Raw genomic sequence first — 18,775 nt, forward strand, 5'->3', positions numbered from 1 at the left:
GTAAATTGGACCTATGCGCTCTGGAGTATGGAAGAATGAGAGGTGATCTGATTGAAACATATCAGATTTTCAAGTGGCTTGATAGGGTAGACATTGAGAGATTGTTTCCCCTAGTTAACCAATTTACTGGAGTTCTTTGAAGGAGTGACATGTCCTATGGATAAAGGGGAACCGGGGGGTGTACATTTGATATGGTGTCACATCAAAGGTTATTGCGGAAAATGAAAGCTCACGGTGTAGGGGATAACATATTGGCATGGATAGAAGATTGGCTAGCTGACAGAAAACAGAGTTGGCATAAATGGGTCTTTTTCTGGTTGGCAGGATGTGATGAGTGGTGTGCCACAGGGATCAGTGCTGGGGCCTCAACTTTTTACAATTTATATAAATGAAGGGACTGAAGGTATGGTTACTAAATTTGCTGACGATACAAAGATAGATTGGTAAGTAAGTTGTGAAGAGGACCTAAGGAGACTACAAAGGGACAAAGATAGATTAAGTCAGTGAGCAAAGATCTAGCAAATGGAGTATAATGTGGGCAAAGGTGAAATTGTCCATTTTGACAGGAAGAATAAAAAAAAGCATATTATCTAAATGATGAGGTATTGCAGAGCTCTGAGATTGAGAGAACTGGGTGTCCTAGTGCATGAATCACAAAATTATGCAGGTACAGAAATTAATTAGGAAAGCTAATAGAATGTTAATGTTTATTGTGAGGGGAACGGATTACAAAAGTAGGGAGGTTATGCTTTAGTTGTACAGAGCACCGGTGAGGCCACATCTGGAGTACTGTGTACAGCACTGGTCTCCATATTTTAGGAAAGATGTAAATACATTAGAAGGAAATAATTCTAGGAATGAGTGGGTTGTTTTACGAGCAAAGGTTGAACAGATTAGGCTTGTGTCCATTGGAGTTTATAAGAACTAGAGGCGATTTATTTGAAACCTTTAAGATCCTGAAGGGTCTTGACAGGGTGGATGCAGAGAAGATGTTTCCTCTTGTGGGAGAATCTAGAACTAGGGGTCACTGTTTAAAAATAAGGGGTCACTCATTTAAGACAGAGATGAGGAGAAATTTTTTCTCTCTTCCTCAAAAGGCAGTGGAAGCAGAGTCTTTGAATATTTTTAAGGTGGAGCTAGATAAATTTTGATTAACAAGAGGTTGAAAAGTTATTAGGAGTTATTAGGCAGGAATGTGGGGTTGAGGTTGCGATCAGATCAGCCATGACCTTATTGAATGGAGGAGCAGGGTCAAAGGGCCGAGTAGCCTACTCCTGCTCCTAATTCGTATGTTTATATGTCGTTGGGGAATCCAGCACACAGCCTCAGGAAAAGGGGACTCCAAGAGGTTGTGGATGCCCCATCAGAGTATGTTTAAGACTCAGACAGATTTTTGGTCTCTCAGGGAATCAAGGGATATGGTGAATTGTAGAAAAGTGAAGTTGTGGCAGAAGATCAGCAATGATAATATTGAATAGTGCAGCAGGCTCAAGGGACCATATGGTCTTCTCCTACTTCTATTTATTTTGTTCTTATGTACATTATGAGCAAATCAGTTGTAAATGTGTACTGATTTTAGTTATCTTCATTCATAGAAAAAATAAAAACATACAAATCTGGAAATGCATATTAGATAAAAAAAATATATACTTTGAGTGGGAGCTTTCATCAAATTTATTTCAGATTCCCAGTAATGAATGTTTTTCTTTCAATCTAGTAAGAACCACTTCCTTTGTAAAACATTAGTACACAATACCAAATATACAGCATGTGGTTCTCTCAAACCTTTTGTTCCAAATTGTAAATGGAAAGCAAATATATGCTATTTGTTAAAACGTATAAGTCAGCCACCTTCACATCATTAACTCGGAGTCCGGATAATCGATTGGCAGGAGCCTGTGAACAAAGCTCAGTGTCTTGATTATATAAATTGAATGTTGTTCAAATTCGATGACTGCACAGAAAACCTGAATGCTTTTATAACAGCTGGTGCTAGAAGGAAAACATGTAAATAGGTTTTACTTCTTACTAATAGGTTGGGTAAGAGCCAAGCTACAAATGCAGTTTTAAACTTGCATGTAATATCTTGTTAACATAACGGTTTACAAAGCTTGTTTTCTCAAAAATAGCATGACTATACAGAAAGTCATGTCCAGCAAGAAATATAATAAAATCAATTACGTAGTGTAATTGTATATTTTGATTACCATCATCAATGCACCCTTTACTATTTATGCCAAACGTAGTTTTGTTTTAATGCAATAAGCTACTACAAATCAATGCAATTGTGTACTCAGCAAAGTTGATAACATGAACACATTGTAGGCTATGAGTCATAAGGAGGTGGTTACCTACACTGATGTTCATCAGCCTCAGGGCAAACCCAGATTGCAGGAATACCCTATTCTGCACTCCATACGCTTTCTAGTACAGGGGTCCTCTAGTAACGTGGGAAGCTCAGGGCAGTGCCATCGCATTTATCCAATCAGCTTTCACATAACATTTTGAAAACATGAAATGTGCCAATAAGAAAAATTGTTGTAAAAAGTATCCTGTCTGTAATTGGTCTGTTTTATTTCTCGCTTTACAACACACACAAAAGCCTTTTTAGCAGGTGGTTGGTTTCTGAAAACAAAATCTGCGGCCGGCCGCTTGAGCAGAGGATTATTTGTTCTGCAGTTTGTGCGGATTGTTGTGGGTATATTGCGGAGGGAGCTTGGCTGCTGGGCGAAGCTCGGAGCCAACAGCATCACCCGCACTCCGAGTGGCCGGGGCGGCCCCGCTCCATCACCGGCACAGGAGAGAAGCCCGGCCAGAGCGGCAGGGACCCCCCCCTCGGCGAACAGAAAAAGCCCGGGAATACCTAGCGCTCAGTCCCTGCAGGTCGGAGATGCCGTGTTTTGGACGAGCCGGCGAGACATGAGGAAACGTTGTGAAGAGGAAAAGAGCAGGAGAAGGGGGAAGGCCTCCGTGTCTGGGCCGCGCCTGCTCCCGCTCCCGCCGCCGATGGGATTTCTCCGATAGGAGCTGGCAGAAGCGAGGGCGGAAAAAGAGAAGAAAATAAACCCCGTCCGCTCCGGAGGTAGCGCCCGAAGATGGGCCTGGGAGGAAGCGGCTGTGCCCGGGAGTTGGTGGCTGAGATCGGCCAGTGCTGCTTGTCTTCGGTCGGGAACCGAGATACCTGAAGCCGGCCCGGGAGCCAGCGGAGAGAGGCGCTGCCCCGGGCGGCGTGTGTCCGACCTCCCCCGGCCCCGGCCCCGGCCCGGTTCCTGCTCTTTCTCTCGATGCAGCTGTGGTAGTTTTGCTGTCACTGCTGTTTGTGTTTCGTTCCGCCAGTGCCCGTTAGGTTCTGCTCCCGCTCCAATGGCACTATGCTACCAGTACCAGTTACCGGTGCTGCCCCTCGACAGGCCGGTACCCAAACACGTCCTGAGCCGCAGAGGCGCCATCAGCTTCAGCTCCAGCTCGTCCCTGTTCGGCTGCGCTAACCCCCGAGTCCTGTCTCAGGTAAGAGGCCGCCGGCTCTCCGGATTATTGTCTGCCTGTTTCTACATGTTTAAATCCTCACTCGGTTCACATTTCCCCTCTAATTTACACCAATTGAACTTCCATCTTTATTTAATTCGTCTTTACTGGTGTTATTCTTGTGAATACCTCATTTATGGGTGCACGTAATTTATATCCACCAACCATTGTTTCAAGCATTCGTTTAAGTACTTTCCCTTGGTTAAAATCATTTATAAAATGACTTGTTTTATTATAAAACGCCTCAATAATGATTCATGTTTGGGGATGTAACTACAGGGCCCTGGCATCCAGGTGTCTTGGTGCTGATTGTGTAACGTATCATCATTCTCGCAAGCCTGTGTAAATTTTCCTGGAGATTAGAGTATTGCTGGATGCTTATACTAGATTTGGCAGGTCCGCCCCTGCTGTTTTGAGATTGGCTAAATCATTACAGACCAAAGTTTGAATCTCTAATGAATATTTCAGGAACATAGGATTATACCATGCTGAGCTTTTGGGAGAGTTTATAGGCAACTTTTTTCCTGCTGGAAATACTCAACAGCAAGGGAGAGAAACAAAGTTAATGTTTCAGGTCTATGACCTGATAACCCTGTTTCTCTCTCTGCTGATGCTGCCAGATCTGCTAAGTGTTACCAGTATTTCCTGTTTTTGTTTCAGATTTCCAGTATCTGCAGTATTTTGCTCTTGCATTTTTGTTTCTTGCCCTGAATATGTTGATACTGCTGGAGTTTGGATGTATGTCCAGTAAATCATTCTTTATGTACAGGTCTTTGCAGGATATTTGAATATAGATAATGAAGTTCAATCTTGTTCTCCATGTTTTTCCAGGAGCTTTTTTTAAAAAAAAAATAATTCTTGGCATGTGGGTGACACTGGCAAGGCCAACATTTATTGCACATCCCTAAATCATTGTAGTCTGTGTGTTGAAGGTGCTTCCATAATGCTTTTGAGTAGGAAGTTCTAAGATTTTGACCCAGCAACTAAAAAAGAATGGCAATATATGTCTCAAGTCTGTATGGTGTGCACATTGAACCACCAACTTCTTGAGGGAAATGCTGGCGATGCCCATATCCCATGAAAGAATAAAAAAAATGGTGGGTGTTTGTGATTGTTAATCTATTTGGAAAGGGGTCCTTGTATTGAAAAAGTTTGGAATCGTAGTCTAACCAGGGTTTTGTATGGCAGTAGCAAGCCTTTCTTTCCTTTATATGCTAGAACTCTAGATATAAAGGCTACCATTCCGCTAGCCTTCTGGATTTTATTTTTGTACCTGACCACTACATTTGAGTGATCACAGTATCTTTACAGTGCAGAAGGAGGCCATTCGGCCATCGAGTCTGCATTGGCTCTCTGAAAGAGCATTCCACCTCATCCCATTCCCCTGCCTTATCCCCGTAACCTTGCACATTCTCTCCCTCTCTTCAGGTAGCAATCCAATTCCCTTTTGAATACCTCAATCGAACCTGCCTCCACCACCCTTTCGAGTAGTTTATTCCAAACTCCCACCACCCTCTGGGTGAAAAAAACTTTTCCTCACATCACATTTGCTCCTTTTGCCAATTATTTTGAATCTGTGTCCTCTAGTTCTTGATGTCCTCTTGAGTTGGAACAGTTTCCCACTATTTACCCTGTCCATACCCCTCAGGATCTTGAATATCTCTATCAAGTCTCCTCTTGGCCGCCTTTTCTCCAAGGAAAAGAGTCCCAACCTCTCCATTTTATCCTTATAACTTTATCGCTGGAATCATTCTTGTGAACCTCCTCTATACTCTCTCCAAAGTCTTCACATCCCTTCTCAAGTATGGTGCCCAGAACTGGATGCAGTACTCCAGATGACTATTATGTAGACTTGGACTCCCTAAATCTCCCTGGACTTCTGTTGTTCCTAGCATTTTACCATTGGAATAAATACTTTGATCTATCTTTTTTTAGTTCAAAATGGATAACCTCACACACCTGCATTGAAATCTATCTGCCATTCACTTTATTGATGTGTCTTTAATTTTATGCTGTCATCTACACTATTTAATATATTACCAACCTTTGTGTAATGTGAAAACTTGGATATGATGGCTTAATGTTACATTATCGAAGTAATTAACGCATATAATAAATTGTTGAGGCCCCAGCACAGATCCTTTTGGGGCATAAGTAGTCAGTTCCTACAATTCGGGTACATGCCCATTATCCCCACTCTTATTGTTATCCCCTAATGCAATAGTACCTCCCAATGCAATAGTTTGTCTTTAATTCCTCGAGTTTTAATTTCAGTGAATAGTGTCTTGTGTAGGACCTCACTGCCTTCTAGAAGTCCATGTAAACTGTACCCATGGAAATTTCCCTGTCTACTAATTTTGTTACTTCAAAAAATTAAATTTGGTTCGTTAGACGTGACCTGCTTATTACAAATAAGCTCGTTTTCTCATCAGTGCAAATTTCTCCAAGTGTTCCACCACTGTCCCTAATTATAGATTCCAATAACTTCTCTATAACAGCTGTAGATTGACAGGTCTATAATTTCCTGACATCCACCGCCCCCCCCCCCCCCCCCCCCCCCGTTCTTAGATAATGGAGTTGTGTTTTCAACCCATCTGCCTCCTGTGAAAGAGTGTTTCCAGTTGCTCCACCAGCTGAAGCTTTGAGCTTGAGTGCCAGCAGTTGGCCACAATTCCCAGGCACAAGATTTTCAGGATGACCTATATTGTGCAGGCACTGCATGTAATGAGCCTCAGTTATCCCCCATACTAAACTAAATTGTTAAGAGTTTAATAAAAATTAACACAGCAAATTAGTTTTTAGGTCCTTTGAGACTGAGCATCACAGCCTTCTGGGCCTTTGCAATCCACTCGCTAGGTACAAAATGTATTAATCTAGTATTATCTCAAACCACTTCTCAGATATGGCTTCAAGTAAACATATTAAACAGTTCTTGTTTGCTTTAATAATTGAGGGTGGTGTGCTGTTCCATTTTCATGGACGCTCATGGGCACATTTTCTAATACCACCGCCCTCCCGTCCACGCCCCCACTCCCAGTCAAGATTCTGTGGCAGATTGTAGTCTTTCTTTATGGCTGAAATTAATTCCAGCTCTTCAACTCAAATGAAATGCAGTCACGAGTCTAAAGCCTGGATTTTTGCAGAGTTGGAGGTCTCACCGCCATTTCCATCAGATTCCATTTTCATTGGTACAGGAAAGGGGATGGGGTGTGATTCACACAAGGGAAACCCAAACTCAGCAGGGCCGTTTGAAATTCGTGCTGAGTTCAAACAGATCCCCTTTTGGCTGTTTCAATGGCCTTAACCTGCAGAGTGGGAGTCTCAAATTTTGGAGTAGACATAATGTTCTTGAAGGGTGGGTAAGGTCTGCATAATTGTCATGATGTGAAGTTATTTAAAATCCTCAGCCATTTGACACAGACAAGCTTTTAAAAAAAAATTAAGTGAGAATGAAAAAAAATCTATTATTTTAGTTATAGTAGCTGTTTTTTGACATTTCTTCAAGGGCTATCATTATGTTATTATTAATGCTTGGTTGCTTTCTATAACCTATCATTATCTCAGCAGGGGTCCTAAGTTCACAGCTCAAAAAGGTTATTAAAGAATTAGCTGTCCTTGTGGGGTTAGGATTGCAAGCCTGTTTGTTTTATAAAGAATTATGTACTTGAGAATTAAAATTTTTGAATGGGCTTTCATGATTGGGAGTGTTTTTAAATAGTGAGGACTGTAAGAGATATTTAAACTTTATTTCATCTCAACATGGCTTCTGAGATCTTCCCATAATGTATACTGGGTCAGTTGGCATGAAGAATGTAAAAGAAAAAGATGGTGGGTGGGTGACATGGGTTGGCATTAGTTGGCAAGTGGTTGTGAGGGTTGATGGGGGTTGAGGGCTAACATTTTAAGGAAACAACTGGGACAGAGTCCCAGAGAACCGAGGCAGGCTGTTTAAAAGCCCACCTTGGCACTCGGCTGTCCCTGTGGCCGCCTCCGATCTGCGGTGGGCCTGACACCATCCTGCAGCTGCCAGCCTGGACCAAAAGTCAAGTCTGCAGGGCAGCTTCTCCCGATGTGGGTGTGACAAGCCAGGAAGTTTCCTGATTCGCGCTACCTACCAGAAGAGTGAAAATCTGACCTTATATAAAACATAAGATGTGTCAAATTTTGATATATATTTACTTCAGTTGTTAAAGAATATCCAGCAGTATTTAAAGATATCACTTTGTGCTGCATAACACATGTACTATAAAAACAGAAAATATTGGAAATACTTGGGTCAGGCAGCTGTGGTGCGAGAAACAGAGTTTCTGTTCCATGACCTTTCATCAGAACTGGGAAGTTTTGATTGAGCAAACCTATTACTTTCCAGCTTTTCTCAGTCCTGATGAAAGGTCATTAACCTGAAACTTTAACTCTTTCTCTCAGCAGATGCTGCATGCCCTGTTGAGTATTTCCTGTTTTTATTTCTGATTTCCAACATCCACAGTATTCTGCTTTTTGACAAGAAGCAATATAATTGTGGTGAACATTTTAAGTGATAAAGTAGTGACAACATTAAAGTATATTTGTGCTAATAACTTATAATAACAACACTGAAATGGCTGACTTTGTGTCAAGTTTAACTTCATCAAAATTCTGTAACTTTGTTTCATTGATTTGAACTTGATGAGGTTGTTCTCCCATTTATTGTTTGTGACTGGGCAGGTTCATTTGATAGAAAGTAACACCAAGTGAAGTTCAAAAGTGAAGTTGTTTGTAATCAACTACAAATGTTATGTTACACCTGTGCATGAGCACATGTTTATGTATTTTGTCTGTATGATTATTTATGTATATTTTTACCTTGCAGGTCAGTCAGTATTGTACATAAAAATATATTGCTGTTGAGTTCTTGGTAGTTATTTTGATGATCTAAAACTATACTTGATAGGTGGGAGGGGTGCAGTGTTACTAAATTAATTAATTTAAAATTTCAGAAAATTAACTCATAATTGATCTTATATCTGTCCATTTTGTATTGCTGGGTGTATGTTAGATTAAATATGGGTTGGATGCATTTTTGGAATTAATTCTGAAATATTCAGTGCGAACTGATGAGTCTATTTAGAGCTTTGATCCTGGGTTGAGAATGCATCAGTTTTTTTTGTTCTGCGTGCTATTGTTGGCTGGTGGTCTGCAAGCATGATTGTCACGTTCAACTGCTAATCTACGTCTCGTTAAAGCAGTCCTGAGTCGGCAGGTCTCAATAGCCATAGCAGTGTATACATTGCTGAAGACAATTGCAGCTACCAGGACATTTTGAACTCCAGGTGCATGGCTTGTTTAAGATTGTTTTGCATCTGTGACAAAGTGTGATACTTTTAGAATGTGCCAGGTGGAAAATTCTTGTTACAATCCTTGTAGGATGTTGAAATTTGCATTCTTGACATTCATAATAAAGAATGTATAATGTTGAATTTGGCTTTTTGAGTTGTTCATCATTTATCAGACTAAATAATAAAATATTCTGTCAATCTCCAGACAATTGTTTAAAAACCTTTTAACAATGCTTCTCAGAAATCAAGAAATGATTGGTGACACAAAATTGTACCCTTTAATGCTACTTTATTTTACAAATCCTCTCAACCAGTCGACTACAATCTCTAGTAACTGTATAACTAGAGACTATTTAAAGTAACTTTTTTAACCAATTTTTATTTTCCTGCACTAATTTAAATTCCTGTATTTTTCTAGGTTGAATAGGTAAAAAGATGATTTCTACCCAGTTCTGAAATGCAAAAAAAAATCTCCCTGATGCTAGTGGATCCTGAAAGATAGTTACATTTGTGTGATGTCAGTAATGCAATGTGTGTTTTAGTACAAAATTCTGGAAGGATTTGAGATGAGTTATTTAAGCACTTGGAGGAGCTTGGTTGAAAGTCTAAGTGCGTCTCAAATGTACCACACTTAATCTACAGTGCCGAAAGGAAGTATCATGACAGGTTTCCACAATAAATGGATAAAACTGATTACTGCACAACCAAGCATCAACCTGATGTGCACTAAACTTAAAGCAAAATACTGTGGATGCTGGAGGTCTGAAATAAAAACAGAAAGTCATGGAAAAACTCAGAAGGTCTGGCAGCATCTGTGGAGAGAGAAACATAGTTAATGTTTCGTGTCCAATACGAGGTAGAAATGTGATGGGTTTTATTCTGTTGAAAAAGGGGGAAGGGTCAGATGGAACAAAAAGGAAGGTCAGGGATACAAGTTAGAGGGTGAGGGAGATTAAATACCAAAATGTCATGGAACAAAAGGCAGAGCAAGTGGTAATGGTAGCAGTAAAGAAACAAAGCATTGGTCCAGATAGGTGTGAATAGCAACCTTTGTTTCTTTACAACTACTATTACCACCCCCTTTGCCTTTTGTTTCAAATCTTTGGCATTTAATCTCCCCTGTCCTCTAACAAGTATCCCTGACCTTCCTTTTTGTTCCACCTGACCCTGCCACCCCTCCCACCCCCTTTTTAATAGCATAAAAGCTATCACATTTCTACCTTTGTTCAGTTCCAAAGAAGAGTCATATTGGACTCGAAACATTAACTCTGTTCCTTTCTCCACTAATGCTGCCAGACCTCCTGAGTTTTTCTAGCATTGGCTGTGTTTATTTCAGCCTGAAGAACACAACTGCCGAGCTTCCAAGAAACTCGATGAAGTAAAGTAAGAATTAGTATAGTTTATAATAGAGATGGAAGAATAAATATGCCCAGTAAATTTTTTCTACTGTGAAGCAAAATTTAGAAAATTATGAGCCTTGACCAGGACTACAGCTTTTTTATTAACAAATGGATATATCACAAATTGTGATGGTGCTAATAGCAAATAGTGCAAAATAAAATTTTAGCCTCAACTTTCATATTTTGGTCAGACTTTAAAATATTTGTGCTTCATGATATTTATGATGATGTACTAATTTAAACTTGTATTTAGTAGTCAGCACTTTACAGTGCACATTCCAATCATATTTTAAATGCATTTCATTGCTAAAATCGCGTGTTTGGCTGGGGAAGTGATGTTATATTGCAGCAATCTTACTCTCTTTTACTGCATCTTAGTAATGCTCAACATGGAAAACTGATTTTTGCTGACTTTATTCAAGTTTATCCCATTTTTTCACCTTGAATTTTTCACAGTTTTGGTGCTAAAACTAAAGTTGGAAAAGCTGGGGTTTCTGAATAAGCAATCCTCCTCCTCCTTCAGCTACCATGCCCTAAAGGGGCATTGGCAGCCATGGACTTCCATTGGATTGGTTCATGATTATGCTTGGCAAAGTACTGCAGTGGTTTACCATTGCCTTCTGCAGTATGGATGAGCAGGAAACTCTCCCAAACTTACTGCCTGCCATCAGGCATATTGGAAGGATTTATAGGCTGAAATCAACCAGTTTGGTCATGTTATGAATGCACCTTCCATAGCTAAGTCCCAAAGTGGGACTTGAACTCGGAGTTTTTGACTAAGAGGTAGGGATGCTATCACTGCACCACAAGACCTCTCCCAAATAAGTAAGTGAACTGTATAAGCAAGCAACTGATAGCAAATATGTGCCACTTATGCCTTTTTATTGATACCACAGGCTTATAATTTTCTCCTTTCGTGAATTGCTTACACATAGTGGTTCAAAATTGATCTATGTCAATTCAGCTTCCTCTCTCCTTGCATTGTTTTCTGCTTTTTGTATGATTTTCAGTTGTTCTGGTCGTTTTCCCTCCAAGTTTAACCAGGATCTTGCTCTTTCTATCTTGTATCTTGGAATCTATATTACAGAATTGACTAAGTACTGCAAGATCTCTCATTTTCACTTTTTTTCCTTTAAACTTCTTTTCAGCTAAAGCTGAGGGGTGACCTAATAGAGGTCTTTTTGATAGAGTGGTAGAGAGGGAGAATGTTTCTACATCTGGGGAAGAGCATAACTAGAGGCCATCAATATAAGATAACCCCATAAAAATCAAATCCACCAAAAATTTCCCAAAGAATGGTTAGAATGTGGAATTCTCTAACATAAGGAGTGGTTAAAGAGAATAGTATAGTTACATTTTAAAGGGAAGATATACAAACATATGAGGGAGAAGGGAATCGACTGTTATGAGGAAAGATTGGAGGAAGCTCAGGTGGAGCATAAATGCCAGCATGGATTAGTTGGGCTGAATGACCTGTTTCTGTGCCTTGTATCCGTGTAATCCTATGTAACCTTAGCCTCTGACTGTTCCTTTGTCTGAGTTTGTCCTTATTCGGAAACGTCCTTTTTCTTTTGACTTTTCTCGAACACTAAACTGACAAAATGGGTAAACTCAGATGTTTGTTTTTTGTAATCTGATATCAACAGCTATCTGAGGGGAGGTTGTTTACTTCAAATCCCTGTTTTCAGGGATTTGACTTTTTTTTTGGGTGGAGGAAGAACACTTGAGCCTTGTGTTATGTGTATTGATCTGGTGCCAGTATATCTAGGTACCCAACCATGTTCAAGTGATATACGTGTTGCAAAACTTGCCAGCTTAAGGGATTCTGACAGGAAATGCTTCATTTGAAGGGATGACTGGTCACTGACCTGATCGAGAGGTTGTCATTTGTTCCCATTGGGTCTGAAAAGTTTTTTTTTTAAAGTCATAAACACAGGAAAAGCTCAGTACTCAGACTTTAATAATTGTTCTAGCTTACAGTTTATAAATCTCAGAAACAACTGTCCTTTTAAGAATTGCTTAATATCAATTTAGAATACAGTGTGTTACTCTTCTTGGTGAACCATCTGTCTGATTAGCCACCTTTTCAAGGGCAGTTAGGGATTGGCAACAAATGTTGGGCTTGCTAGGGACGCTCGCATCCCTTAAACAAATTAAAAAAAATACTATTTGGTAGTGGTAGCTTTAACAACTGAACAATCCGGAACCTGTGATCTGGAATAACCAACCACCACAAAACTTAACATCCAAAGTTTCTTTTTCTTGGGAGTTGTTTTTATTTTACTCCGTTATCTATGCCTAAAAAAACAAGTGCATGAAAACTTAACTAAACTTCAAAAAAAATAAACTTACCCTTAATTTATCCATATCCTATTGCTCCAAAAAGCCTGCCTCCGAGCCTACCCTTTCTTAGCAGCCTGGGATTTGAGATTTGCCCTTTTTAAGGAGTTTGTTTTCTTCCTTTGGACCTTTCCTCCAATATCTTTCAGGCCTTGTACATCCATGGCTATGCAGGCTTCTATGCCCAGTTTCTGTTATAAGTTATCGAGCTTGCAGTAAGCTTGCACAAAAATTATTTCCTAAGAAACGTAAGATGCTCTTTCTTCAAATTGATGAGTGAGTGCTTTATTTATGTAACTGGTGAAACAAAATGTTTGTTTTTATTCATGTGAAGTATATGAGTATAATAATTGCAGTAACAGCAATATTCCCACAAATCGGAGCTTCAACATTGGATTACTCCAGTAGCCTGTAACACCATGGATCAGTTTGACAGCCTGAGTGAAAGCTACAAAATGAGTGTTGGGGCCTAGGTCAATAGTTTGTGATTGCCATTTGTAGAAATTAAAATAAATTGATTTTTTAAAAGCATCACCCTTACCTGGATTTTATTAACCTTCTTAGCGCATTCGGATAAATTTGCTTCTCTGTGATGCACTTGAGATTTCAGAAGCCATTTGAGGGAAATCTTTATTTTGATTTTTTTCTCTTTGTGGTGCATAGTATTTCTTCAAAAAGATAATTTTTCTCTGATAGAAAAGTTGCTGTGGATGTACCTTTTTTTGTGAAGTCATCAAAATTCTGTATTTTTTGATAAGCCAAAAGCTTTTTTTTAATTAGGTGGTGTGTGGGGGGGAAAAGCCGCATAAGCATCAAATGATGTGGTGTTGAGATCTTTCAATACGATGTGTTACGTGGTATAACATTATCATTGGAAAAGTGACTTGGCATATTTACTCTGAGAAATGTCACAGGAGGTTTGCTAAAATACAGCAGAAAATGTGTATGTTAATCAAGATTCCACAATTTTTTGGGTTTTTCTGTCAGATTGAGGAATGTTGACACTAGAGATTGGATAACTTTGTGTTAGATACCTATTATTGGCAATTATGTTTAATACTGGTTAGCTGAGGAGTAAAACACAACTTTTAAACACTTGATAATGGGCTTGAAATGATAGTGTGTTTAACAGCTCAAATTTGCACATTACATCATTATGCATCAAATGACAAAGATTGCTTAATTACTGTATGAGATTACACTATCCATTTAAAAATGGATGCGTAGAGTCTAAAGGTGTAGTCATAGCATAAGCTTCTGGTTTCTTCCTGACTTTAAACCTGTGGCACATAAATGGGCTGTGAAGTGTTGAACTGCCTCTGAAAAAGAGCAGAATGAGAATCCTTCTGCCTGTAAATTCAGGCTCTCGCACTGGATTCAGAGTGCACTTACCCTATATATCCAACGTCTGTGCAAATCAAAAGTAATTATCAAAGCTATATTGTTTCTGGACCGTTATTCCACCAGATTATGTGCGAGTCCAAGTTTCAGATAGGAAAGCATGACTAGTCTGCAATGTTGTTTAGTCTTGTTTTATATTCCCCTGTGTAATTTGGCAGATTAATTGTACATGAGAGCTCATTTAAAAGTTGCTTCGTAGCTACCTACATTTAATAGCATGAGTACATTTAAATGCTTTCACTACTGGCCCATTTTATTTTTCAACCCCATGATCTGGTGGAACCTAAAGAACTTTCATCATTAACCTCATACTTGTTAGGATTTCTACATACTTAAACTAATTGGAATCTACTTGAAAATCTTTTTATAAAAATTGCACACATTTTTTTTCTACTTTTATGGATGTGGGCATCACTGGCAAGACCAGCATTTGTTGCCCATCCCTAATTACCCTTGAACTGTGTGGCTTGCTAGGCCATTTCCTAGGGCAGTTAAGAGTCAGTCACGTTGCTGTGGTTCTAGAGTCACATGTAGGCCAGACTGGGTAAGAACGACATATATCCTTCCCTAAAGGACATTAGTAAACCAGATGGGTTTTCACGATGGTGGATGATAGTTTCATGGTCACCATTACTGAGTCTAGTTTTTGATTCCAGATTTTATTAATTGAATTTAAATTCCACCAACTTGAATTTGAACCCATATCTTCAGAGCTCTGCTCTGAAGAAGCCATAAGGACTTGATGTTAACTCTTTTTTTTTCTCTCCACAGATGTTGTTGGACCTGCTGAGTTTTTCTAACATTTTCTGTTTTTGTTTTAGATTTCCAGCATCCGCAGTATTTTGCTTTTATCCTCAGAGTATTAGCCTGGGCCTCCAGAATACTAGTCCAGTGGTATTCCCACTATGCCACTGTCTCCTCTATATTTGTTTGCAAAGTCTTCTAATTAGCAGGAATCAAATATTTAACTGGGTGAGGAAGCCGCTGTATTAACATTTCTTCAAACTGACACATGGTCTTGCGTACATCAATATTATCAGGTGTGTTTTAAAAATTAGAAGTGTTTAAAACTTATCATAAGTTAGCTATATTAAATGTAATTTAGAGTTGTGCCAGAGAGAATTGGAACTCCAAATGTTGTAGTTTTGACTCTCAAACAAAAATGTTGTTTGTACAACAATTCTGTTTATATTAAAGTGAATATTTTCCTTTATGCCCTACATATGGCCTTGGAATTATGGTGATCAATTTGATATCTTTAGATTTGTGGTGTACTAAAATATGCAGCATAAATGAAACATTCTGGCTAAAAGTGAGTTAAGTTACTCAGAGTCTCAATTGCATGATATTGCATCCATTAATTGATGAGAGTTTGACTTGTTTCACTCATGCAAAAGGCTATCAGGATTTGGTCATTCTTGTAGCCTCTGTGCTTAAATACTCAGTTACGGCAATTGTGAAGAAAGAACTCATTTATGTGCAGCTTTTTTTTCCCAAAAATTTACTTTATTCAAAAAATTTGTAAACGTACATTCCAAAATATTTCAAGTGGAGTATTACAGGAAGTGGAATATAATTCAACTTTTCCCCATGCAGCATGTTCCACTTTGAGGTGCCTCAATACAATTTCAATACTCTTAATGTTTACAATACACATTCCATGTCAGGCATACAGACCAAGGAGTTCTACAGTTTCCAACCCCTCAGTTTACAATGGCTGAAAGGCCTTAGACAGGGGCCTTTCCTCTTTGCGCCTCTGTGGCGGCTGCCCAAACTTTAGTATGTCCCACAGCATGTAGTCCTGGACCTTGGACTGTGCCAGTCTGCATTTGGTTGTGGGGACCAAGAGCATCGTTCAGAGTTAATGGTCCTCTAGCAGCAGTTGATGTTTATCTTGATGTGTGTCCTTGGGAACAGCCCGTAGAACACAGAATCCTGTGTCATGGAGCTGCTCGGGATGAACCCTGACAAAAACCACTGCATCTCTCTCTCAACGTTTTTTGCAAGGGCACATACCAGAAGAATATGGACAATGGTCTCTTCCTCACCACAGCTTCCTAGAAGGCAATGTGCAGAGGAGTGGAGCCTCTGAGCACGCAGGAAGGATCTGACAGGGAGGGCTTTTCTTGCTACCAGCCAAGCTATGTTGGTGCTTGTTTGAAAGTTCTGGCAATGAGGCATTTTGCCAAATGATTTTGGTAGTCTGCTCAGAGAACCATCTGAGGATCTACCGTCTTTTTCTGCAGGGCCTCAAGACTGTCACGTACTGATCACTGTCTGATGGACTTGTGGCCAAAGGTGTTTTCCTGCATAAATTTTTCCACAAGGAATAGGTGGTACGACACAATCCAACTGAATGGAACGTTCAGTGGCAACGTGGCCATATCCATCCTTTGCAACAGCAGGGACAGAGCATCAGCACATAGTGACACTTGATGTTTGCGTACTGAGAATCTACGCAAAGCTTGATGCAGCCACACACACAGGTAGCCATCAGGATGAGTGTGTTGTTGGGGTAAGTTTTTCTTTCCCCTCCTTTTATCTTGAGGTTTGCACATAGTATCCCTGCAAACACGATCCAGTTTCAACCTCCAGATAAAGTGAAAGAGAAATGGGCCACATCTACAATACAATAATACCGAGGGTGTGTTGCACCTGATGATCAGGTTTACCCACAATGGAGAGGGAGCATTTTCTTCCCCATGCCCATTTTTGTTTTGCCATAACTACACACACCTTCCAGTTTTTAGTGCATACCCTGGCCCCTCCAAACCATATCCCCAGCAGCTTCAGGTAGTCTGACCTGATGGTGAAAGAGGCAAAGGATTGGTTAGCCCAGTTACCAGAGAACATGATCTCGATCTTGCCACTGTTTACTTTGGTTTCCGAGGATTGTACGAACTGGTTGCAAATGCTCATTGGTCTGCGCGTTGACATTAGATCATTATATCCTCTTACCTCAACGCTTCACAGCCAATGCAGTGTAAAACTTATCCTAGAATATTCTTTCAATGCTTCCACTTCTGAATAATTGCTATAATTCAATAACCTTCTATCTAATAAAGATTTTATAGTATTACATAGGCAGGCAAAATGCCAGTCATAGTATTTGTTGAGCAGATTGATATTTGATTTCACGATAAAAATTCATTACTTCTGTGGGTTTAATTAATATGCCGTTCACTTTCACAGTGGGTTTTACAATTCTTTCGAAGAGCCTGTGGAGCTGATAGAACTTCAGTGGTCCAATGATCTTTCACATGTAGCAGACTACGATTTTATGAATACCAGATTTTCAGCTTTGCTATGAAATAATGCCTTGGATTTAGACTTTAGAAAATCTATCAATTATCACTTAGTTAAATGATCAGTACTTGGCTCTCAATTATCCTTTTTCAGTGTGGATGTTGTTATGAATTTCAGTGCATGAACAAGTGGGCCATTTTGTCTGACTTGATCCATGTTGCAAACAAAATGTCAAGCTAAAAACTAATTTTAAAAAGCTGCTTCCCTCCCCCACCCCCACCAAAAAAAATCCAATGTACATATTGTGAAACACAGTTCATGTAAAAATGACTACAAATTTTATCTTCAAGTCCAGTTCATTATTACAATTGTAGTTTGACTCCTGGAGTGAGAATTGTCTGACTTTATTCCCTCTACGTTTTTTAGTGCAGTACCTTTCATGTATCACTAATAATGTATAAAGGAGAATTTGAAATTGGAGTTTATTCCAAGTCTTGGTGTGACCTTTGATTTAAATTTACATTAATTTTTACTTTTGTTCCACTGGTGAACTGACAACAGCTGTTGTGTATTATTTGGCATCTGTGGTGAATTTGAAATGAAAATTGAATTTTGTCTTATATCTAAGTTGAGTTGAACGTGGAATCTTCAGGATTTCTCTTTCGCATGTTTTTGGTTTTTAACTTCTTTGTGGTGTTGACACTGAGGAGGAAGCATAACAAAACTACACACCATATAAAATGAAATCTTACGGTTCAGTTAGTTTACGTGGACAAAAACTGGTTATTTGCTTGAATTATTTCAGGTGATGGGCATAAATGATAATACTGATCATGCAGGGCAGTTGAAGAAACTGATGCTTCTATTTGGTTCATTTCAAGTTTAATCCAGAGAAAAGCAATTTATGGTACCTTTTGACTTCATGTGTGAGCTTTAGAGTTATATTTAAATATACTTCAAAAAAAAAATATTGTGGATGTTGGAAATCTGAAATAAAAAATGCTGGATATACTCAGCAGGTCAGACAGCATTTTGTTTTTCAGTTTCTGTTGAAAGGTCATCTCAATCTGAAACATTAACTGCTTCTCTTCACAGATCAAAAACAAAAATACCTGGAAAAACTCAGCAGGTCTGGCAGCATCTGTGGAGAGGAGCACAGTTAACGTTTCAAGTCCGAATGACCCTTCAACAGAACTAAGTAAAAATAGAAAAGAGGTGAAATATGCTGAGTTTTTCCAGGTATTTTTGTTTTTGTTTTGGATTTCCAGCATCCGCAGTTTTTTTGCTTTTATCTCTTCACAGATGCTGTCTGATCTGATTATTTCCAGCATTTTTGTTTTTATTTCAGATTTCCAGTAACTGCAGTATTTTGCTTTTGTGCTTGTGTTCATTATATTATGTTGGTTCCCCTGACACACAAGATACCCAATACTGTATATATTTAAAAACTTTATCCTTATTGCTATTTCTCATTTTAAACTGGACTTTTCCGATGAACAAAGACAGTTTTGATGGTTGACCCTCTGGGGGTTATCCCCCGGAACAAAA

The 18,775-nt window shown here is 39.2% G+C and overlaps 1 protein-coding gene across 4 annotated transcripts in view; it reads left to right on the forward strand.

Moving 5' to 3' along the window:
• Positions 1 to 2,571: 2,571 nt before the first annotated feature.
• Positions 2,572 to 18,775, forward strand: part of pde7a (phosphodiesterase 7A) — a 137,246-nt gene continuing 121,042 nt past the window's right edge. The window contains exon 1 of one of the 4 annotated variants that reach the window (XM_078540409.1): positions 2,572 to 3,507. In XM_078540409.1, the coding sequence (XP_078396535.1) occupies positions 3,364 to 3,507 (144 nt within the window). In that variant the 5' untranslated portion in view covers positions 2,572 to 3,363. Of the gene's footprint in view, positions 3,508 to 14,863; positions 15,022 to 18,775 lie in introns of those variants that run through there. The other 3 variants (XM_078540410.1, XM_078540411.1, XM_078540413.1) reach the window with 3 other exon arrangements.

Source organism: Cetorhinus maximus, chromosome 4 (genome assembly GCF_964194155.1).
Source record: "Cetorhinus maximus chromosome 4, sCetMax3.hap1.1, whole genome shotgun sequence".
In the NCBI taxonomy this organism is placed as follows: Eukaryota; Metazoa; Chordata; class Chondrichthyes; order Lamniformes; family Cetorhinidae; genus Cetorhinus; species Cetorhinus maximus.